The sequence below is a fragment of the Parasteatoda tepidariorum genome, chromosome 9 (assembly GCF_982258835.1).
Source record: "Parasteatoda tepidariorum strain Cologne lab strain chromosome 9, Ptep-v5.0, whole genome shotgun sequence".
NCBI classification, from domain to species: Eukaryota; Metazoa; Arthropoda; class Arachnida; order Araneae; family Theridiidae; genus Parasteatoda; species Parasteatoda tepidariorum.
Window position 1 is genome coordinate 103,745,404 of NC_141763.1, and position 24,799 is coordinate 103,770,202.

General features: G+C 28.5%; 1 protein-coding gene across 1 annotated transcript; it reads left to right on the top strand.

Moving 5' to 3' along the window:
• The first annotated feature begins 238 nt into the window (after window positions 1–238).
• On the top strand, window positions 239–22,808 carry LOC107456876 (testis-expressed protein 2). Its single transcript, XM_016074846.5, has 8 exons — window positions 239–1,630; window positions 3,663–3,907; window positions 5,802–6,432; window positions 7,044–7,288; window positions 14,408–14,506; window positions 16,558–16,776; window positions 21,143–21,263; window positions 22,402–22,808. The coding sequence occupies exons 1-8, from the start codon at window positions 503–505 to the stop codon at window positions 22,477–22,479; spliced, it is 2,766 nt and encodes a 921-aa protein (XP_015930332.3). The 5' UTR covers window positions 239–502; the 3' UTR covers window positions 22,480–22,808.
• Window positions 22,809–24,799: the final 1,991 nt, after the last annotated feature.

Sequence of the window (24,799 nt, forward strand, 5' to 3'; positions counted from 1 at the left end):
CAAACTTCAAGGAAATAATTGAAATTTCATCGAAGCAAACTGCTTAAAAGCAAAATTTTCCATTTGCGTGAATCATAAAAATATGTAGTTATGGGGAAACTTGCCGGTTTACAATCTATTAACATTAACGCAAATACAGGCACACCACCGAATGGAAAGGAAATCTTCACTGCTCCGAAATTATGCGTATTCGAGATATTTTAGCCGCTTGTGAAGATATTAATAACTAAACATTATATGGCAACAATAAATTAAAACTAAAGGGGAGTGATGGTTTCACTTTTGAATTTGTTTTGTTTGGACTGAGTATGTTTTTAAAATAAGAAAACAGCTGGAATTTTTAACGTTTAACTTTTCTCCCATGTCACACGTATTAAACATGGCATCCATAATCGCAAATAAATTACTTTGTCCGTCAGAAATTTGTAATTATTTACATTAATTTTCCTTGCTTTTTAATAAGAGGTTATTCTACTATTTTTATTACGCAAATGCCTAAAAAATGAGTAAATCTTTAAGAAATAGCCAAACTAAGCAAAGATCTTCATCAACAAATTATATTTCATTACATTTCAACAAGGCGGATGAAGAACAATTAGAAATAAGTTATGGGGATAAAGTTGATGTCGAGGAGAAATCTAATGAGCAGGAGATAGTTTCAAAAAATGTTTCGAGTCGAGAAAAATTGCCAAATTCTGATGGGTCAAAAGATAGTGGTGATAATGCTTCTTCTGCTACAGCTAATGATGATTTTGAAGAGTTATCATTTCTAAAAAGCAAACTATCTTCTAAAGATTCAAATCGAGATTCAGTTGTTAAAGAATATTGGTCCCGATTAAGTAAAAGAAGTAGTTTAGATTCAGATTTGGCGATTTCAGATAAGAATCCTGATCAAAATGAAGGTTGGATGTTTTTTAAAGATATTAAAGGTAAATTAACGAAAACCTTAGAAGAACGTAAACAGCTAAAGGATGGTACTAGAGGTAAAATTGTTAGTTCTGAATCTTTAGGCAGTTTTACCAAAGAAGATTATGACCGTTTATCAACTGAAGGAGATAAAGAAAGGGATAAAAGCCTTCAGCTTAGCCCTGCTATTGAAGTTTTGGATGGAGATAAATTAGACTCAGAATTTGAAAGTTATGTTGAAGGGGAATTACAAAGGGTGAGAAATGAGATACTTTCTCCTAAAGGGGATAAGTTACCTTCATCTGACAGTTTTATTGAAAGTACTCCTCAAACTATGACCAGTCAAGCTGTTAGTGAAATTCATCGCCTTGTTGTTCCGAAACCTTCAGTAAAAGAACCTGCTTCCCAGATATCAGATAAAGTGTTCAATGATGAATATAATAACAGAAATTACCTACTTGAAATTGCCAATGTTATTAAGAACTTCTGTACCTCAGTGAAACTGTATTGGAATAGTTTATTGTCTCGTTTATTAATTGCTGTGTTTGCTCTTTGCCTTGTTCCTGTTCCTTCATGGTTTTCTGGGTTTATTGCTGGTGCATTTTTATCAGGCTATATTGTGTACCAGTTACTGAAAAATAGTAAACCTAAAGAAAAATTAATCATTCCAGAATTCAATCAAACCCCTAATGTTGAAGAAGCTGAAGAAACTATTATTTATAAAGTAAGCTTTACTGTATTTAGGCTAAGTTTATTTTTCAGGAAGATTATTTAGTTGCAGGTAATTAGAACTAATCACATGAGAAAATCATGCTAAATAATTGCCAATTTTTATATTATTTTTTTTTTTTTTGGTAACTAGGCACTAGCAGACGAATAAACTAAAGGAAAAAAATGTTTAAAAATGACACTGAAAGGGACCAACTCAAAAGGTATAATTTGTAGCCACCTTCAGCAAGCAGCACATTTTTAAAAAATGTTGTAAGTTTAAAGCTCTGGGGCGATTCCATGGTACAAATGATATCATAGAAATTTTTAATAGCATTTCGGCATTAATTAGTTTTAATTAATTAGTTTTTTTTTATTAATTATTTCAGATATATGTTCAAAAATTGTAGTTTTTAAGTATTTTTCAATAATAACAAATATAAGTGTTAAAATTTTAATATCGCTATTATTTGGAACATCAGTCATAAGCTTTTCCTATGTTTTCCACTTCCTTTATGTTATTTCCGAAGTACTTTCCATCTTTCCTGTAATTTTAAGTTTATTTTTAAAAAAATTTAAAAATAATCCCATTATTGATTATTGAAAAACTAGAATTTTAAATTAAAAATATATTTATTTCCATGTTATGTTTAACAATTTATATTTTAATTCTAAATAAAACATTTATAATTTCCCTAGCTTTTCTGATATGTATAATAATAGTAGACTATTAAAAAGTATCAAAATTTTTTTAGAAGTTTTTTTAATATTTATTGATTGATAAAAAAGAGGTTAAATAAGAGAACCTATCAATGTGTGACGTCAGTCACTAAGGAGTATCCCTTTCCAGGGGTCTGTCCAGACATTTTGTGAAAGGTCCATTTTTGTAAAATTGTGAAAAAATTACTCGTAATTTGTAAATGTAAAATAAACGTTAAGTCACATTCTTTCAACCAGGCCTGCTTTTGTGAATGTGAATTTGTACAAATAGGGTCCTGTTTTTGCGAAAAACTTTTTCAAGGAGCTTTTAAATTGTAAATAAATAGAAGATTATGCTCAACACTGTAAAATTATAATAAAAAAAAATAAACAGAAATTGCGGCTACTTAAAGATGCAACATACAAATATTTGGTATTTAGCCTATGCTGCTGAACACAGAATATTCATTTCGAACTAATATAGGAAGAAGCGTCTGACGAAGGCAAAACTTAGTTCGTTTACGTTTGTTTTTCTCCCCCTTTCCTGGGAAGGGTTTATTCGATTAACAAAACAATAATGAAGAAGATAACAAATTTGTGAAGAGTCCGATTAAAAATAAATTATTTTATGAAGGATCAGTTTTTAAGTTTTAAAATATTGTGTGAAGGGTCCGTTTTTGTGAAAAGATATTTTAAATTTCTTCTAAACAGACCCCTGCTTTCATGTCTTGGCAAAGATACTTTTTGCAAATAGGTACCAATGTGAAAAAATTCTCCTTATCCAATTTTAATTCATTAAAAAAAGGGGTTTTTTTTAGCCATATCTTAGTTTTTTTTTATTAAAAACTCATTAGTTCGCTTTTTTTAAAACTGAGAATTCCGTAAGGCAATCTGTATCAGAATAATCGCCAAGCCGGGCAGCAGTCCGTGAGAAATGTAAAAAAATATCTCAGAAAGGAACCAATTCAAACGGTACCTATAACTCGTAGCCACCCGTGGGTAAACATCTACATATTTGTTTTTTTTTAAATCCACAAGTTTAAAATTTATCATGATAGGGAAATATCCCCAGTAATTCTCTTTCCCAAAGAAAAGTATGGAACTGGTTTGACAGTACTTTTAATGATGATTAAGTTAATGTTACTCATATTCAAAAATTATTAAATAGTAGTCCAATTTTTAACTTAATATCTTTGGTAGAAATTTTGAGAAATGGGCATTTGATGTATTGAATTCACATTTATGTGTGCATTTTTTATAATCTTGTCTTATTATTATATTGTATTCATTTTTCAAAAAAAAAGAATAAAATTAAAAAGTGCATGAACTATTAATATTGTGTTTTGAAGGGATGGATGAATGAACTTCCCTGTGACATTGTGTATAATCCAGAGACTTATCATGTGAATTGCACTCGCTCGATCTACGTCCGTCTCGATGGCTCCTATCTAAGAGTTTCCTATCCACAAACCAACATTCCCAAGCGTGCCATGTACAATGAGCCTCGCTATGACAGGCAGTTTATTCATCAGCAACATTATGATATAACTTCGGCTACTGTTGAATTGTTACCTGTTGGACTAGCTAGAAAAAGGTAAGCATGAGCATACAGTATCACCTCTGAAAACTAGACTCGTGAAAAAAAAAGTTTTCTTTCTAAATCGATATTTAGTTGGAAAAAATGTCTGAACGATTCACGTCATTTTCAGATAGTTTTTCAGCTATTCAGGGCTGATTGTGCTCCGGAAAAAACCCGGATTTCCGGAATTTTTGCTAACAGTGATCCGGAAGTTTCCAGAGATCGAAGGTCCAGACGTTTCAAAAAATCACTGATCACAGAAGTTTCCGGAAAACAAATTTTCAAAGGTGGATCTTAAAACCACACTTTATTTTATTTGTTTGTAAGGGAGAGCCAGAGAGATACTTTATAAGCTCATATTCATGATTAATTTTCATTTTTTATCAGTAAATAGTTGTTATAATCATAAACTCAAGAAAGAAAGACATATTTGTAAGTTTTAATTACTTCTTCAGGTATGTGTAAATGGTATAGGTATGTGTAAAATTTTAAATATTTTTAAGTGAACTGAGAAATATTGAGAAAAGGGAAAAAGATCTTGTTTAAATTTTATTCAATTAAACTGTTCTTTTTTCTTTTTTTTTAACTCATGAATTTTCCGGAATTTTGACTTGGGCTCAAAATCAGCCCTGGCTATTTCCACATATTTGTTTCGAATTTCAATGCTATTACCACACACACATTTCGAATTTACAGTTATCTTCTTTTGTATACTCAATTCACGATGATTTTATCGCAAATACTCATTGTTTGCCGATTTTTGGTTTTGATTGTGATCATTTAGGCTACATTCATATGCAAAATCTTTTTAAAATTTACGATCAATTCATGTGATTTTGTTGATCCCTTTCTTGCAGTATTGCTACAAGTTTCCACAAAAATTGTAAAATCCCTTCTTTTTTTTTCAAATATAATAAATTATAGAATGTGTAAATATTTCAAGCAACAAATTTATTGTCTATGTAGGTGATAGTTCTGACATTTGACAATGGCTCCTACACTGGAGTGAACCTTAAAGATATGTATATTTAATTAAAAATTTGGGAAGAATTTGTTTAATTAATATAGAATAATAGAAACTACTGATGAGAATACGTTTTTGTAGAGAAGTATGTGATGATTCATGAAAAGAATAAGAATGATCAAAAAGGTAACAGCATTTAAAGATACATCAGGCAAAGAACAAAACTGAAGAATTTCAGCAAAGTGTAAGTTTGAAGAAAAAAAACGTAGATAGTAGTATAATATTTTTTTGAAGTCTGAGATTTTTGAAGTAAATACAAGCTTGACGTTTTTAAAACACAATTTTCCATATCCCGAAACTTATAGCATTTGAATTAATGCACTATATCGAAGTTTGACTATATTTGTTTTTAATTACGTCTAATTTGTCTCCTATTGTACAACTCTAAAGTAATGAAACTGAGCAGGATTTTGATGAACTTTTGTGGGTTTTTTTAAAAATATTTTAAATTTTTATTCCAGAGACCTTAATGAGTTTTATCACCGTTGTTGAACATCCGACCCAATTTTGAGTTTTTCGATTACCAAAGTTCAACTCGTAGCCTTGTAATTTTGAACCTAATCCAGAAGACAAGGAAATTCTTCGATCAAGTATGGATAGAAAATTGCCTTCGTGGAGGTCTTTTTTAGGGAATTAACCCTCATTTATGTTACATGGAGAGGGGGAAAAATTAAATTATAATAATGGTAGAGAATAATATTAAGAAAGGATGTTATAAACAAATATTACAAGTTTGTGCTTTGTTTGCTCAAGTTTAGTATTACAAACTGTTATGTTGATTAATAATTGTTGTTGATACATGACAAAATAAGACCATTTTTTATTTTAAATTACAAGATTGTAATCTTTATTTTACTATAATATGAATTCCTTTTTTTTATGTAGATTGTGGAGTAAGAAATATCCCATTTGTTTGACTGTATCAAATCCGAAACAATCCATTCCATCAAGTGGTACTAAAGATGCAAATGATTCTAACTCAACTCCCAAACCTTCTACTAAAAAAGATTCACCTGTGAAAAAACTGACACCACGCACCAACGAAAACAACGAAGTCATCTTAATCCTCTTTTCTCGCACCGACAGAGATAAGGATCTGTGGTACTACAGATTTAAAAAAGCATCGAGAATAAAACTATTAAAAAACCATTCCCCATTATCATCCCCAGACCTTACTCATAGCGAAATTCATAATTTAGAAAATAAGAGAACAATATCTGCAGAGTTAGATTCTTTACAAATAGACTCGTTAGAAAATGAAGATTTTGTGGATCTGTCCATGTCAAAGCAACAAAAGTTTGAGTTGTACATGTCACGCTTATTAGCTCCTCTGCGCTCAGACCCATTTCTGGTGAACCTCAAAGATAAAAAGAGCGGAAGTGCAAAATCTACATCCCTGAATAGTATGTCATGGCTAAATGTATTGATCGGGCGTTTATTTTTTGATTTTTTGACGGAAGATATGTGGGCCCAGTGTGTAGCTGAGAAGATTCGAAAAAAGTTGAGTAAACTGAAGGTATGAATTTTCTTTCTTAATTTATTTAATTGTAAACATTACACGAAGAGGCTATTGTTTCCAAATAGTTATAGCAATCCTTAGCGGTAAATAACTGATCTCAGATTTTTTTTTTTTAAATATTTCTGTAATAAAAAAATCAATTTATGAATTTAAAGTTTGCTTTGATGAATTGTCAAAACATATTTATATTGCATTATTTTTAATTTGCATTCATTTTAACTGGCAAACAACCTTAAAAAGGTATTAAATATATTTTCCTATTTGTATATATGATGGCAGACTTTTCTTCTGTTTCCTCTGACTATTAAAACTTTTGAAGAATAGATAATTGGAATTATATAATCTATGCTTAATTTATTTTCGTTTTTATTCTTTAACAGGATGTAAAAATTCTTGAAATTTTATATATATTTATATGTGTGTCATATATATATGCTGAACAAGAGGATTCACTTTCTTTTTTCTTCGCAAAGTTAAGCATAAAACATATTATTTTTCAATTATCTTTTTCCTTCTATTTGAATTAAGTATAAAAGACTACCTGTTTTCTTAAGGAAATTAAGCAACAAATTAATATCATTCTGTAAAATATACTAATACTCTTTCAGCTGCCTGTTTTCTTAACAGAGTTAAGCATAAAAGACATCAATCTGGGAACTGCATTGCCCAAAATTCATAGAGCATCTGAACCTACTATTGATCACAGAGGCATCTGGATTGATATTGATGTCTCATACAATGGCTCATTCCAAATGACCTTGGAAACAAAACTCAATCTGCTGAGGTATAGGTGTGATCCAGGTGACCTTTCCTTATCTGAAGTGTCCAGAGAAAGTATTAATCAAGATCTTAGGTATGCTTTTTCAACATCCCAGATTATTTGCATGAAGATCAATTGAACATTCACAATCTTAAAATAGGATCATAATTAATTTAATAAGGAATACATTAGAGATACAAAATTTTATGATATTTTATTCGCTTTTGGTTAATGGAAATATTTGATTAAATGTAATACTGACTTTTCAATTGTACTTATACACACCCTTTAGTAGAAACCAGCACAGCATTTACAAATTATTTTCCACTTCAGATTTTAGATTGAGAATGAGTTAAAATGGTATTTGCGTAATCAACCATTTTCACCAGCATCAATGCCAGAGTATCTTTAAAATTTATTTTGATATATTAATTGATTATAAGAAATTGACAAAATACAAATATAACTTATTGAAAAAAAATGCTTAAATTTAGCCCACTGACGGTTTTGCATGTAAAAAGTCGTAATTTAACCCTCAGTCTTCTCCGCATAGCAAAACCGGTTTTCCCATATTATTAGATAGAGAAATAGTGTATAGGGAAGAAACATTCTCCCAATTTTGCCCTTTTACTAAACCGCCAGTGGGTTAAACCATTTCCAAATTTATTTTTCAACTCAGGTAAAAATGGCTGCAAGGATAATATGTAAGGACCATTAAAATTAACGATTAAAAAAGAAGAAGAAAAAATAGTTTTTTTGAAGAAAAAAAATTATACTGGAAAAAAAACCATTTTCAATTTTCTGGGTATTGCTTTTGACTACTAAGTATTTATGATTGTATAGTATTGAAGAAACCAGGGTTGGGGTTTTGGACGTCCTAAACTGGTTTTGGACATGACACGTGGGTTTTACTGTCTTAAACTGTCCTAAACTGAGTAAAACTGTCCAAAACCTTGAACTGTGGTAAAAGGTTAAAATTCTGTATGTGTAACCATTGTACACATCATAATTACATATATCAATAAATATTTTACATTTTTATACAATTTACTTTAACTTATTAAAGGAAATTAATATTATGTAATAGGAAAAAGTTTATAATTTTTGAAGTTCCACAATTCATTGAACAACAAAAGTGAATACTTTATCCTTTAAATATAAATATGCTTTTAATACTGATAAATTATGTTTTTGCATAAGGATAAATAATGCAATATTAAAAATAATAATAATTTTTTTAAAAAAATAATAAATTTTTTTAAAAATTAACTTTTTACTTATCACAATATTTTTTTTAAAAAATTTTATAATTTCTGCATCACAGGATGATAAAAATGTCATCTATTTTTAAATTTTTTTTTTTAATATAAATATATTAGTTTAAATTGGAAATACAAAATAACTGAAAAATGTATTAACAGTTTTGAGGGGCATAACATCAGTTTCAGTTACTGACACTGGTGATGTATCACCACTATGCTCAAAGAAATGAACATGAATGAAATAAAAGTATTCTTAAATAGTACTATAGATAAATAAACCTGTTTATGACTAACCAATCACTTAGTCCCTAATAGCTTAATCTGTATGGCAAGGTCAAACTTCACCAACAAAACTATAGTAATAATGAACAATGATATTCAAGGTCAAGCTAAAGGGATCATAGAAAGTCTAGACAATCTGACTGGTTCTAGACAGGGTTCTCATTTCCTTTAAGTTTTACAAAGAGAAAAAATAGTTAGATCTAGTTTAAATTAGAATTTTTAAAGTATTTTTCTTTGTTGTTAATTTATGCATAAAGTTGAAGGTTAAAAACATTTGCTTATTGATTTATTTTTTGAAAACAAATTAAAGTTAAATATTGAAAATGAACAAAGGTGGCAGACCAGCAGATGTTGTGTGGGAACATTTTCTCTGAGTGGAGAATAAAGATAAACCAAAAAGCAAATTTGCAAAATGTAAATATTGTGGAAATATTCAACTGGCGAAAGTGGAAAGAATGAAAAAACACATTATGTCTTGTCAGCTGCAAAAGACAGACAAGAACACTAATGAGTGTAATTCTGAAGCAGTGGACAATGATTTTATCAAAGATATAAATTATTGCGAAATCATAAGTGAATCTAGGCAAAAGAGGACGAGACTTAAAACTCAGCAAATCTTAGATTCTCATATCATAAAAATCAGCAAGAGTACTACAGAAAGCTTAGATTTACTTGTTGCAACATTTTTTTATGCCAACAATTTAGCCTTTACGGTAGTTGAACATCACACTTTTAATGAATTGATTTCAGCCCTACGTCCAGGATGTACTCCACCAAATCGTAAAGCACTTTCTGGAGAGCTTTTAGACCAAGTATCTGCAGAAGTAATGAGTAAAACAAAGAAAAATATTGCAGGAAAACAAGTCACTCTGGTGGAAGATGGTTGGAGTAACATTCATAATGATCCAATTATAGCAACTTGCATCCATAGTGAGGGAAGATCTTATTTTCTAGATTCCGTAGAAACAGGTACTGTAACTAAAAATGCAGAATTTCACAAAAAAGTGATACAAGATGCCATCACTAAAGCGAAAGAGGACTTCAATTGCCATGAAAAAGCTGTAGTAATAGATAATGCCAGGGTAATGGAAAAAGCAAAGGATCTTTTGTTGGAGAATGACAGTAATCTAGTAGTATATGGATGCAGTGCTCATTATCTAAACCTATTAGGACAGCACATTACCCCAAGTCAAGTTATACAAAACATAATGAAAGTGCAGAAATATTTTCGGAATCATCACATACCAAGTGTATTGTTGAAAGAAATGGTAAATACAGTGAAATCTCAACTGCCATGGGATACAAGATGGAAGAGCCAGTTGGTTTGTATTGAAACTTACCAGAAAAACAGACAAGCCTATCAGCATATAATTGAGGAAGATGAGCAGCTTATTGATAGGGACATAGAAAATCTGATAAATAATTACAATTTGTTTAAACAATCTAAAGATTTAATGTTGCAACTAAAACCTATTGGTGATACACTAGACCGATTGCAAAGTGACACTGCAACTTTAGATGAAGCATGCCATGTATGGTTAACACTTATTAAAGAAGACAATTTACAGCCCCATCTTCAAGAAGTTTCAAAGCGAATGGCTCAAGCAATGCAGGCATTTCATTACTTGACCTATTTATTAAACCCTAAATAAAAAGGAGAAGGCTTGTCAGATATGCAAAAAGAAAGTGCTCGGTCATATTTAACTGACAAATTCCCTGAATGCATTTCTCTTTTGATTGCATATGAAGCTGAAGCGGCACCATTTCCGAAAACTTACTTCACAGAAGCTGGGAGAACCATTGAACCAGTGACATGGTGGACGGCTATTGAAAAATCAATATCATTTGGGGAATATTCCGAAGACATTTTGAAATTCATCACTCTTCTACTCTCATGCCCAGCAAGCTCAGCATCAATTGAAAGGATGTTTTCAAACTTTGGAGTATTTCACTCAAAACTTAGAAACCGTTTTGGTGTGAATACAGCAGCTAAATTAGTTATGTGCTATCGAATGTTAAGAGGACCAATTGAATTTGATTACTGATTAATCTTCCTTTGTTTAATGTTTTAATTGAAGAGTCAAACAATATTAATGAAGTATTATACTTTTAAAAACAAATACTCTCTAGTAGATTTAAATATCAATATGCTATTAGTTACATGTTTATTTTACCTTTTAAGTAATATTCAGATAAAATTGTGACATAATTTGAGTAAAAGGGTTTTGGACAGGACAGTTTAAACCGTGGATTAATCCACTCTGTCCTAAACCTTGCCAACCCTGGAAGAAACTTTAAATATGCGCAAATCAGAACACCGTAAATTACAGTTCTATTAACTGCTTCTTTCAAAATGATATGATATTATTTTGTCATTTACAATTCATACATTTTTATCTTATTTCTTTATTAGGCTTAGTATGAGCATACGTTTTTTCTTCTTTTGGGTAAAGCCAAAGTATCATTGTATAGAATTTTTATGTATTACTTTATTATATTTAATTGTTGCAAATTCTGCTAAATTCAGTACTAAGTCCAATATCCGGAAAGGTCTCTTTTCCGTATACTTTTTAACAATCAAAATAAACAAAATTCTTTACCCTATTCAAACAAAACAATTTACCGGATATGTAGAAAAATTACAGGATATGTTTTTAAAAAAAGTAAGCAGGAATGAGATTCCACCTCTATATAATTTTTACAGAATTCCAATTTTTGTTGAATTTTAATCCGATTGCTGCTATAATATGAAGGAAAAAAATTGGACATCACAAAAACGAAGTCTGGCGTGTCCCTACAACCCAAAAAAAATCATGTGATTTTTTCTAACGTCTCGCATAAAAGAATTATAACCGCCAAAAATCTTGCACTTAATTTAAGAGTGTGCAAAAATTTCACATTTTAGAAAGAAATTGCAGATTTGAGAAGAAATTGTCATGGCTAAAGCAGGTCATTAAGTGATAATTCAAAAGCATGCAGATTGTAAAAATATTACATTAAAAATGAAATCAAAATTTTATAAATTATGTGGAAATCCCAAAGTGTTAAAACTGCAATTGGCAAAAAAATCATCACAAATTGAGTGCATCAAAAAGTAATTCTACAAATGTGTGATTCAAAATGTCTTGTATATGATAGTCTAGCATTAAAAAAACTATGAAAATCCGTAGCAATAACAGACAAATATGGGATCATAAATCCAATTCGGATTGCGGGTAAACCGTCAATAATTGAATACGAAATGGGTGATTAGAAGTTTACCAAACGAAATAATATTGTATTGAAATTTTCAAAACCAAGTGAAAATCCAATTTAATAACTATACCGAAAAAACTATAATCAAAACCATGCGGATTCACTGTGGAATCGTCGCTAATCAAGTGGATCGAGATATTATTACTAACCGAAATTCGCGATTAGGAATCTGCATTATTTTATAATGGAATATTAAAATATCAAGATTTTAAAAAACATTTGGATATCTGTAACAAATGCAGCAAAAAATAAAGCAACCACGTGGATTTATTTGTTGTTGATTGAAAATGACGTTAACTATCAACTATTCATTATTTTTTATTGAATAAGGATCTATGATTGTTTGTTTACTTTGAAGACCAATTATCCAGCAAAATCTATTTTCCAGACTTGCCGAATTCCAGATATGGACCTTTCCACTGTATATGTTAGATCAAGCTGAATTTTTACAATAATCTCTGTCATTGCCTTGAAGCCACATGCAATTTTGAATATTTGTGGATAGGTCTGCTACAGTTAGACTCCGTAAATTTCGCTACTAGGCTTATTCATGATTTTCTTAAATAATTGAATTTCTTTTTCTCTATAAATAATAATTTTAGATATGCTGAAATACTCCTGTTCTTTTAATGAAACTGGTGTTTTTCATAACTACCAAAGGGTACCTTATGCCCAAACTTACCTGGGGTTATGGGATGGGGTACCTGCCAAAATACTTCAGTAGCCACTAGAGCCCCTCTAGTCATTTTAGGTATAAGTTTTTATTAATATGTGCCTATAAGGTTAAAACATTAATTATTAAATAAGCATTTAAAATGGATCAAATTTTGAAAAGTCAAATGCTCAATATTTTCAGTAATATTTTTTTTTTTTTTTGAATTACAGAGCAACTAAGTATGTTTTTGTGTCTGATTTCATAACGTAAAATATCACCTGCAATAGTTAATTAACATATTTGAAGTCATCCTCTTGAACCATTAAGAATGAGTCCTAGAATGTAAAAATCCTATGATTAACCAAAAGATGTTCTAAGTGGTCCTTTTTACTTCTTCCCTGCACTGAACACTTATGAAACATTTTTATTATTTCAATGGAAAGGAACGTATTTTCTCAGTAGTTTTTTATGTATTTTATTTCTTAGAGGAAGTATAAAAGCATTAAACAATTTACTAAATAGCAAGTGTTTGATAATTTCCTGGCACTTCTTAAATATTCGCTGTCAAGAAAGGTGTGAAAAATTAAGGGTTTTAAAAGAACAAATTTGTAAAAAATGCTTTAGAATAACAAACTTTTTCATGTTAACTTAAGTAAATATTTTTTAATAATTCTTCATGTTTAAAATTTTTTAATTCAAAACCGTTGTGAACATGAGTGTTATTCAATTTCTCGAACAAATTTCTCCCCTGTAAAAATAGTGAAATAGTGACTACATTTCAGAAGTATAGTTGTATTTAGCTACAAAAATAATGTCAAACATGTCATTTCTAATGAGGAAAAAAATTTAATGGATAAAAAAAATTTTCTTTAAATTTCATAAATATTACTTTTGTGCATAAAAATGGCAGCCTTTTATTTATCTTCTATGTAGGAAAAGAAGAAAAAAATATTAAGCATTAATAATAAAAAAACTACACATTGAGAAAAAAATTTCAGATATAAGATTCTTCCTGCAATCACATGTCTGTAATATTAGCCTATAAGTAAGTGTTAGCCTATTGTACAAGCACTGAGATTAAGTTCATACAAATTATCATTTAGGTTTAAATTTCGAAGTTGGTATGTTGTTGGCAAAGTATGAAGTGTTTAATAATAATTCTTTTTTTTTTTTCAAATGATGATTCTTACGTCTTAAAATGACAGGTCTTCAACTGATAATTCTTAAAACGATTATTTTCTTAAACACAAATAATAGGTCAGGTAACAAATACAGGTGTACAAAAAATACTACTCACGAGGGTATCAAAATAGATTGATCACATTGTGATGGCTTCAAAATATACCCGAAATAGTAACTCGGAAGTATATGCAGTAAAGGGCTTGCAGTGCACCCTAGTGTAGAAAACACCATCCATATATAGAGATATTATTTGAATTGTTATGCATATTATACTATTTTATTCATCTATTTTATTTATTCATGTTTTATATATCTGAGTTTATTCATCTGTTTTAAATCATTTATACGAAATGTATACTTAAACGTACTTAAAATTGATTGATTTGTAATTCGTTAATTTCTTTCGAACAACAAAAGTTTAGTCATTTGACATCATACAACCAGCAAAAACAGTTCTTTTTTTTTAAAAAATAGCAGCTTGATTTTTGTTAATTTTAAATGCATTTTTCTGACTCTTGTATTTTTGTAAATATAACTTCTTACAAATGTTGAACTCATAAGATGAATATTATTCAGGTCTCCAGTTTACAACAACAGTGATGAAGAGGATAGTGCTGAATCATCAAGTGATGAAGATTTTCCTGCTCCAGAACCTCCGGATGTAGCTGAAGAAAGGTTATTATTGTTCATTGATCCCTTCCTTGTAATTCTCATCATCTCATTGTTAAAGAACTCTTTTCAGTAAACAAAGCATACAAGTTTCTCTTTTGTTGTTGTTGTCAGCCATTAAGGCAGAGGGGGTGCAATTGTTCTTGTTTTCCTGTGACGCCATCTATGGCCAAGAATTCAACTTATGACTCACCCATTTATAGGGCGGACCCATTCATACATCCATTCATCCACAGATCATAATTTTGACTTGAACCAGAGAACCACCAATCTCAAATTCAGTACCCCCAGAGGTATTGATTTGTTATTAGAACACGGAGGGCTTTGTGACCCAACAGATTAAACGTGCACAGTTAAACTGTCACCATTTACTGAGTCTTGGACCCACTGAATTAGAACTCCCGTTCTCGCAAACGTGAGTCCAGCGCCCTGCCAACCAAGCTATCCCAGCCACAAGTTTCTCTAACAAACATATGAAACAAAATTTTAATGTGAAGTGTGAAAAAAAAACTTTTTTTTAAATTTATACTATTTAAATTTTTTGCTTTTATTTATATTTTAGTGAACATTGCCAAAAAAATTTTTCAAATAGAACATTTATAATTGAAAATAATGTGAGTTTTTTTAGAAGAAAAGAAAAAGAAACAACTATTTTTTACTGAGAAAATTAGTTTAAAATATCTTTTATGTTAGGGAAACAGGTAGCATTTAAATTTAAAGGAAAAAACTTTTCATTTTGCAGTCTCTACTATCCCCAGTGTATTTTATTTTTTAAGTATTCTCACATTTCATTTTTTAAAAAAAAATTTTAAGTCTGTTTTTTTTTTAATTTCTTGACTGTTTTATTTCTCACTCTTGCTTTGTTCAAGGACATTGGATTGGGACCTTAGATAATCTGTTATTTTTTGCTACTCTCTTATGTTAATTTTTGATACCAATACAAAAGCACACATGTAATAGAATTATTTGAGCAACACAAATAATATTGAAACAAAAAAAAGGAAAATCATTAAGTTTATAACTTTTAAGCTAAAGAACTGCTTTTAATTTGTATACTGTGTTTTTCCAGTCTATTCAGTCTATCTAATAAATAAAGTCCTGATTTTAATTTCAAAATTATGGATGTGTATTCATTGTTTAATTTTTCCCCTAAATTCACGCTAGTTTTAAAAAAAATTTTTAAGTGTAGTTTAAAATGGATTTTTAAAGATAATTATATACTAGAATTATTTTTTTAATAATTTAAACAAAATACTCAATTTTTTTTTATCTCAACTTTTTAAAAATAATTTATTTATTATAGAATAATAGGGATCATAATTCAATTTTTGCTTTTACTCAGGATCACTAATTGATCTTCTAATGTTCTGATGAATTCTTGATATTCTGGTTGTTTAAAAAGAGGAATAATTATGATATCCAAATGAGGATAGGGTATATGTTGTGCTATGTTTGGATGAAGTTAAACTTCATGAATAAAACATGTAAAAAGATTCAGTTCTATCAACAAGAACCTTCCTCAGGGCCAAAACACAAAAAGACAAATGAAATGTGTGTCTCGTTAATTTTCTACTGCTGTTTTGTGTTGGCATTTGTCATACTCTGAGGAAGGTTTTTATCTAAGTACTGAAGCTATATCATGCCCATTTCTATACTTTTATACTTGCTTTGTTCGTGTATTTTTAAAAAATAATTATTCATGTGTGCTAGGTTAATCCTTTATGTTATATGTCATATTTTGGTATGAAAAAAATCTCTGTGTTCAATTCTGTTGCCAGTGTTTAAGTGTACTTCCCTCCTCAATTTTCATTGCTAATTAAATGATCATTAACTCACACTATAAGGTGTGGTATATATAAAAAAAAAAATTTCATTTTTAAGTCTTTCGTACTAAATTCTACTTAACTCATTTTCATCCCAATAAAGCCACGAAATTAAGGATATAAAATGAGAAAAACCATCTATATTTTTCACAATAAAAAGAAGAGGAAAAACATCATTGGTTTTGTTTTTTAACTTATTATCTATTCACATTTTTGAATTGAATTATTTTTTAGTTCAAATCAAGCAGTAGGCGGGAGTGCAGGAAAGAAGTTCCTGAGACTTGTTGACAGATTTGCTCAATCAACATACTTCCAACATGCTGCCAAAAACAAGTATATAAAACGAGCTATGGAAGATATTTCTAATACGCCATTAGTCTTAACTGTAGAAGTCCAATGGCTTGCAGGAACTCTTGCTATAAACATACCTCCAATGCCAACAGATAGATTATGGTGAGTGTTGTAATAAATTGAGAGGTTTATCTGTTTTTAATGTATCCAAATATTGTTTTCCTAAACTTTCAAAATCTGTTTTTAAGCATAAATAAATATGAAGTATCTATGACCATTCACAGTTTTTAATATGGACCTGCCAAACTCGCAATTTGTAATGATAATAAAAACTCCCTTTTGAGAAAAAAAAATAGCAGCACATTTGTGATTTAATTAATTGGTTATTTTATTCACTTTAGTTACTGATTTGACTTAAAAATATAATGAGTGAATGATTTCAGAAATGAATATACCTAATACATTTTTGGCCGGTATTGAATGTCTTACTTATTCAAGACTAATTCAAACAACATAATAAAATAAATTTTTGGTTGGGGGAGAAAGAAAGTGTTCAAAAAATAGATTGATTGGTTGATCATTGATTTTAAACAGTTGAGAAAAACTCAAATTGAAATTTTATTCTGGCCATTTGCTTTGCCTCTTAAAACCAAATCGTACTACTCTTGTAATATTATGTACCTGAATTAAATAAGTCTTAAAAGCAAATGAGAAAATCAACTGTGAATTGAAGAATTTTAAAATTATAGAAAGAGTTAATATATGAATTAACTAAGCAACAACTGAATAAACTAATCAGCCAATGGATCAATCTGTTAAGTAATAAATGACCGAATTGATGAATCAGTGAAACAATAAGAATGAGATTAAGACATTAATAAGATGTAATATTTTCAAAAGATACATTCAATGATAACAATCTTAGCTCCTACAACCTTATCCCGCTTAAGGGTGAGATGTAAGCCACTACAAAATCATAGTTAAGAACCCTCGGTTTTAATTGCTGCTTCTATGTTAAAAAAAAACTTCCCAATTTGACTTTCAGGTCTTTTTGTTTTCATTTTGCAGATAGCTGTAATCACAAAATAAAACTTGTTTAAAATATAAATATTTTGAAAAAATGAATTACCATATATCCTAATATATAAGTAATACCCTAAAAATGAAAATGATGAAAGTGGAATAGTTATTGATTGTGAAATATCGATTAATTATAAACAGATAGGTATGAATATCAAATTATACCGCTTTAAAATGCTATTTTTGATGTGTTATATCGATTTAATTTTGCATTTTCCCTCATCATATTTTCTTTACTTATAAAGGTTTTTTTAGAAACAATACTTGAAATTACATTCAGGAAAAATAATAAAATTTCAGATAATTTATTCAAGAGTATTTTGAAAAATATACCTTTTAAAACATAAAGCTGCAAATTCCACTTGAATAACACAGCATTTGTTAATGCATTTTTATTTGAGGAGTTAGAATATACCTCATATCAGGTCATAGCATATCAGAAGAGAACAATGCGAGATATTTTTAACTTGAGAAAATTTTGTATTTGCTGGGGTGAATTCCAAGAGGTGGAGACATTTGACTTCAGATTGTGGTATTTAATTTAGGGGTGCACAACCTGAGCAAAATTAAAAATAATAATAATAATTCTTTTTTTTTTTTTTTTTTAAATTTGAAATTGTGCATTTAAGTTTTTGATGTACCAATCTCAATCAATGTAGTTTTATGATCGCTTTTTTATGGTTTATGCTATGGATTCACACATACTTTTGAAAATCCCAATATTTTTAATACGACAGTATTTTGATACATGAATTTTAGTTATCACTTTTGCCGCTCTACGTGTGTGCTGATTTCGTCATAAATCCAATTACTTTTCATTAATTATTGCTACCCATTTTCACATAGTTTTTGAAATATTGATTTTTTTAAAATATGCTTTAACGTCTTGAAAGTTATAAAACGCTTTATTTGCGCAATCTTTATTGCAAATCTAAATGACTTTTGATTATTTTTTTTACACTATTCCACATGGTTTTTAAAATTTGGATATTTTTAGCACAATATTATTATGAATCGCGAGTGACAAATCACTAATTTAGATAACAATTTTTTAACTGACTTTATTTGTGCCAATTTTATCTCAAATTATTTATCAAACATTATTTTGGCAATTACTACTACACATTTCTACATGGTTTTGAAAGTCCCTTTATTTTTTATACGCTATTGCGACACTTTAGTTTTTAGTCCCACATTTAAATACATCACTTTTTGACTCGTTTTATGTATTCCAATTTCATCGTAAATATAAAGAGATTTTAATAGTTTTTTAGGTTGTTATTACTGCACTTTTTCCTGCCATTCAAAAAAATCCTTGTATTTTGAATACTTTAGTTTCACGGCACGAGAGTTTTGAATTGCACATTAAAATAATCACTTTCTGCATGCTCTATTTGTTCCAATTTTAACATAAATAGAGCAACTCAATATATATAAAGGTTTTTTTGCCCATTATTATTGCATTTTTACTTGAGATTTTGAATATCCTGATATTTTAACACAATGTTACAACTCATGATATTCAATTCTATTTTAAATTTCTTTTTGTTACTTAAAAAGTAATTACATATCTTAGCAAAATCAACACCTTCTCAGAGAGAATATAAAAAACAAGATGTGTAAATTTGTCTTAAACCTGGTTTCTTTTGTAGAAAAATAATTCAATACACATGCATATTTCTTTAGTCTCATGAGCATGTTAAGCAACACATACCCAACCTATTCTTTTTTGTTGCCACAATTTAAAAATCACATATCATGATTCATATTTTACGCATTTTGAAAATCATACGTTTCGATTCTTCTCACAATTTAAAAGACATATATCGTAATCCGTATTTACGCGATCTAAAAATCACAAGTTGCGATTCGTATTTTGGCATTTAAAAAATCATATGTTGTTACTCTTCTTGCAATTCAAAAATCACACAATGAGATTCATATTAAAAACCATATATTGCTATTCATATTCGCGCTTTTTAAAAATCATACATTGTGAATCATCTTCTCGCTATATAAAAATCACTTATCTTCATTCACAAATCGTGTGATTATCATTACAAATGTTATTATCGTGTTATTATCATTACAAATATCTTCATTCTCACGAATTCACATTCACACGATTTAAAAATCATGCGTCACATTTTTAATTCAAGCAATTTAAAAATCACACATAGAAATTTGTATTCAAGCGATTTAAAAATAACGCATCAGTATTTGTATTCATGCGATTTAAAGATCGGGAAAGGACGAGCTCCATTTGGGGCAAATTCCCAAACTGATTAAGTTATTTGCTCTAAGTTTAATACTGCTCGCAACTGCAACTTCTGTCGAAAAACTGTTTTCCAAAATGAATTCTGCATGTTTAAAATTAAGGACCAGCCTTTAAACAAAATCATTAAATTTTCATTTAATGGCCTGAAAAAGCTACCACATGATCAAGTTTATAAAATTATCGCACTATTTAAAAATTTTGCCTAATTGCAGAATAACCATTAAGAAATTTTTTAAACCGTTTTCTACCCATGTGGAAAATTTTATATCATTTATGATAATATGCTGGGAAATGATTTGTATAACATTTAATTATAACTGTAAAAAAATGTAATCAAGAAAAGTATCATAAAGTAATGTAAATTTTAATTAATTGTAAATATATATGTATATGTATTAATAGTAAGTGTCATGTTAAAAAGGTATTGGTCATAAAGAGTTGTAGTTTTTATAGTTTTTTTTTGTTATTAAGGAAAATAGTTCCTTCAAAATTAATGTTTTCTTTCCTCTCTCAGCCCCTGTCTCTTATAATTTATTTAAAATAAATGTTTTTAAGTTCACTCCTCATTAAATGTTGAATCTTATTTTGAGCTGAAAGGGTTTTGTTTTTATTTTAATCATTTTTAACCCTATAAACTTTCTTTAAATCAAGATATTTAATTATTGCATTTATTTTAATAACTAGATTATTTATTTTTTTAAATTTAATTGTATGAACAAATTTTTTAATGTTAAAATTTATGTTTGAATGGAATTTTGTATTATGTAATGTGATTAAAAAAACTTGAATTTTCCCATAGTTCAATTTATCTGAATTTTTTTTCTTTCTAATAAATTGATTCTGATTTTATTTTAGAAGTAACCAGTTTTGCAGTTTCTAATTTTAAGCATTTAAAAGTATTTAATTTTATGCAAACATATTACAAGGTTAACGTATAAAAAGTATTCAGTGCCTAGATCAATGATGTTTATATAACAATTACTAGCTACAATTACTGTCTGTCTAAATACTTTGACATGCAGCCCTACGTTGTTCAATCTGCTGTGCACGTAGCTGTTTACTGAAAAAAGTTGTGCACCCCTAGTTTAATTGGTAAAGATTTTTATCAATAATCGCCGTAAATTAAAACATTGTATACTTACCTTTTGTTCAATTTACTTTTATTTACAGGTATGGATTTCGCACTAACCCTTATTTATCTATCGTGGCTCGTCCAAAGCTTGGCCATCACGCTGTCACTTTAACGCATATTACAGAATGGATAGAAAGAAAGCTAGTATTAGAGTTTCAGGTAAAATATATTTTTTATTCTATAGTACTTTAAATATTAAAGAAAATAGTTTATATTGAAACAGTCTTATTGTAAGAAGCCACAGCATAATGAAGTAATCTCTTTTACCTTTGTATTTTTCAAAATTTTTGTTTATGTAAAAACTGTTACAATTTTAGTGGTTTATACTTCTGTCAAAAATAGAGAGGGAATTTTTTTCACATCTGTGGAGTTGGTAGTTGAAATGTTCAATTCCAACTCCATGAGAGCTCGACTCAACTTACATTCGATTAAATTTTTATAGAATACTTGTAAATAACTATCAATGTAAACTATAGATATTTATTTTTTATGTACAATTGGAAGGGTATTTAATTAAGATTAAATTTTATATTTATTGGAAATAAATGTTTAGAAAAATATGTTTGTACAAAATGCTAAATTTGTACATAAACCATTTATAAGATATCAATATCTCCCACAATCTCTGTTCTGACGCATAGATGACGACACTGTTGACGATTCATGTGATTTCTAGATAATAGCATCTTTCAAACAATATATATCGAAATTTCTTTACATTCTGATTAACAGATTTTCTAAGTTTTGTTAAAATGGATGAAGAATTTTCTGTGTGGATTAAATATTTTTTTATGGGAAAATATACTGAATCCAAACAGTGCCTTGCCATCAGACTTAATGTTGGAGATTCTCTTGGTCTTCCTCTTCGTGTAACGCAAATGTGGGTTAGTTCCATCTAAAAGTTGTCCTCGAAGGCAAATTTCTCCCCATACTAGATCCAGGAGTCTTTTGGATCGAGTTCAAAAATTACAAGGTTACTAGTTGAACATTAGTAGTCCTAAACCCAAATTTGGATTGGCTGTTCAAAGACAGTTATAAAAATAAAAAAAATGGATGAACCTACACACTGGAATCTAAAAGATTATAAGTTGAGTGGACACGGGTCAAAAGCAATAAAAAACTCAAAGTTATTAATATTTTGGATGGATAAAAAATTACAGTATTGAATCAATTAAGTGCAGAAATCAAGAAGAAAAAGCGCTGATAATCATGTTTAAAACGATGGTTAAATTGTAAATAATACTTTTTTAATTTCCTTAAATAACTTCTATGAATTTATTTTTTTCTCCTTTTTCAGAAATTACTTGTCATGCCAAATATGGATGATTTGATCATACCCATCTTGCAGCCTGATTTAGACCTTCCAAAATCGTAAAATGTTTTGGACTGTATGTTTTCTAGTCTTTGTAAGGTGATTTTTACAAGGAAAAATGTTTTTATATCCATTTATTTCTGTTGTTACGATAAAGAAGCTTTAAATTTGTGATAAAAAAATGAATACTTTAATCCACCCACTGTAACGAGTGGTAGCTTTAAATTATATATATATATTTGGTACTTAAAGGCATATTTGATAAGTTTGCTATTCATAGATGACTCTACTCTAAAATGTTCGGGAAAATAAATTATGAGCTTAGTAATAAACATATATACGCTTTTAATGTGTTGAACGGAAAACTCTAAATAAATTATATATATTGACGAGTGGTGCAAAATGTTTTAATGGTTGGTGTGTTGAAATCTTGTTTCCTATTAATAGTTAAAATTAATACAAATCTAGATGTCAAAATTTTTTTGATAATTGAAGATCAAGGGAGAAGATCCATTTTTTCTGAAAATTTAAATTTATTCATCACCTATTGCATTTTGAGGATAACTAAGTTTTGACAAATTGATAAAAATCGATCCTTCCCAAGAGTTATTACGCAATGAAGATGGTCCATGCTGGAAAAAAATAGCTCCTATGATATTAAGAAATAATTTTTCTCAGAATCAGCTTTTATGGACATAAACCAATCATCCCCCTTTATCTTCAATTTATTTTTTTGTTAAATGTATTATTTTTAGTATTTCTTGTTAACTTATTTTTGTTAGATTACTTAATTAGCAAATGAAAAATGCTACTTATTTTATATATATATATATATATATATATATATATATATATATATATATATATATATATATATATTATGATTTCTATTAATTACTGGAATTTACGTTTGTTTTTAAAATTTTCACTAAAGTAGCAAAGACTATACACATAAGAATTTTGAAGTTATTATTTAAGACTTGAAAAAAATTGTTGTTGAAATTTAATGAATCTACTGAAAAAGGTGAGAATGAAATCATCAAAATCTGTTTGATTGCTTGATGAAAAGGAAATTAATTTAAAGGCAATTATTAAGTTCAAGTTACGGCAGGCAATTAAATTAGTTTTAATATTTTCTTCCTTATGAATTTCAGTTTACAATCTCCCTTTCTCAAAGTAAAGTTTTGAACCCCTAATGCATATTTTTTTCTTGCAAGGATTTAAAAAATATACACTAAAGGTGCTCATTACAAAACATCCTGGAAAAAAGTATTTTTTAAATATGCCAAAAACCAGATATGATTTTTGTCTTTTTCCTCCTGATAACTAAATTAATGGCTTGTTTAACATTATGTTTACAAACATGCATAAGTACACAAAATAAAAACATGTGTTCAGAAAAAATATTTTTTAACGATTAAAAGATAAGTTTTAATGATTTCTCAAATTCTTTCTTCTTTAAAAAAATAAAAACATAATAGAGATTTTTTTTTCTATTTCTATTTTTCCTTATTATGACTTTAAGATTATTGAATTAATGACTTATTCTGATGTATCATTATTTTGCTTTTTTAGTACTTCGAGAAATATCTTAAAATAAAGCTTGCACACGAAGTTTGCATTAAAGTTTGATGATTACAAAAAATTTTGAAAATATTCTTTTATTCTTAAGCATGTGAAATTCTTTTTTTCAATCAGTAATATTTAAAGTTTAAAAAATCCTTATATTTTTAATGAGTAAAAATATTAATCCTTACTTTATCTATAAAATATATCTGAAATAAAAGGTGTGTTTTTATTTATATAATTGAAACTATTTTGTTTACAAATGTGTAGAATCTAAACAATGAAAAAAAATTTAACTTAGGGCAGTGGTAATTATCAAGCTGTGTATTAGAAGATACAAAATAACTTTGAGAAAGCATTTATATTAAGGTTTGTGAATTAGCATTGGAATGTAGAACAAATTTTTTTATATTTCTTATGGGAAAGTGAGGTTTTTAATCATAAATTTTTGTAGAAAAACTTGTCTTTTATGAAGGTAGGATGGCAAATGTGTTTTATTGGTAATTGATAAATGAATGATGTGACTTTTTTTTCTTTTTTGTTGTCCTTAAAGCAACTGATAATGCTTTTGCCAAAATAGTTATCAAATTTTTCTCTGTTAAAGTATATTTTATAATAAAAAAATAAATAAAATTTATCTATTTTATAAAAATATAAAAAGTCGGTTTCACTTTATCTAACAAAGCAAATTACATACTTAAGTGATATTTTCATTTATTGTTTTAAAAGTAAAAATTATTTTAAAGTACTAAAAAATTTAAACTTTAATTGCTGAAAATATCTGTATAAATAAAAAATAATTCTGAAAAAATATTTA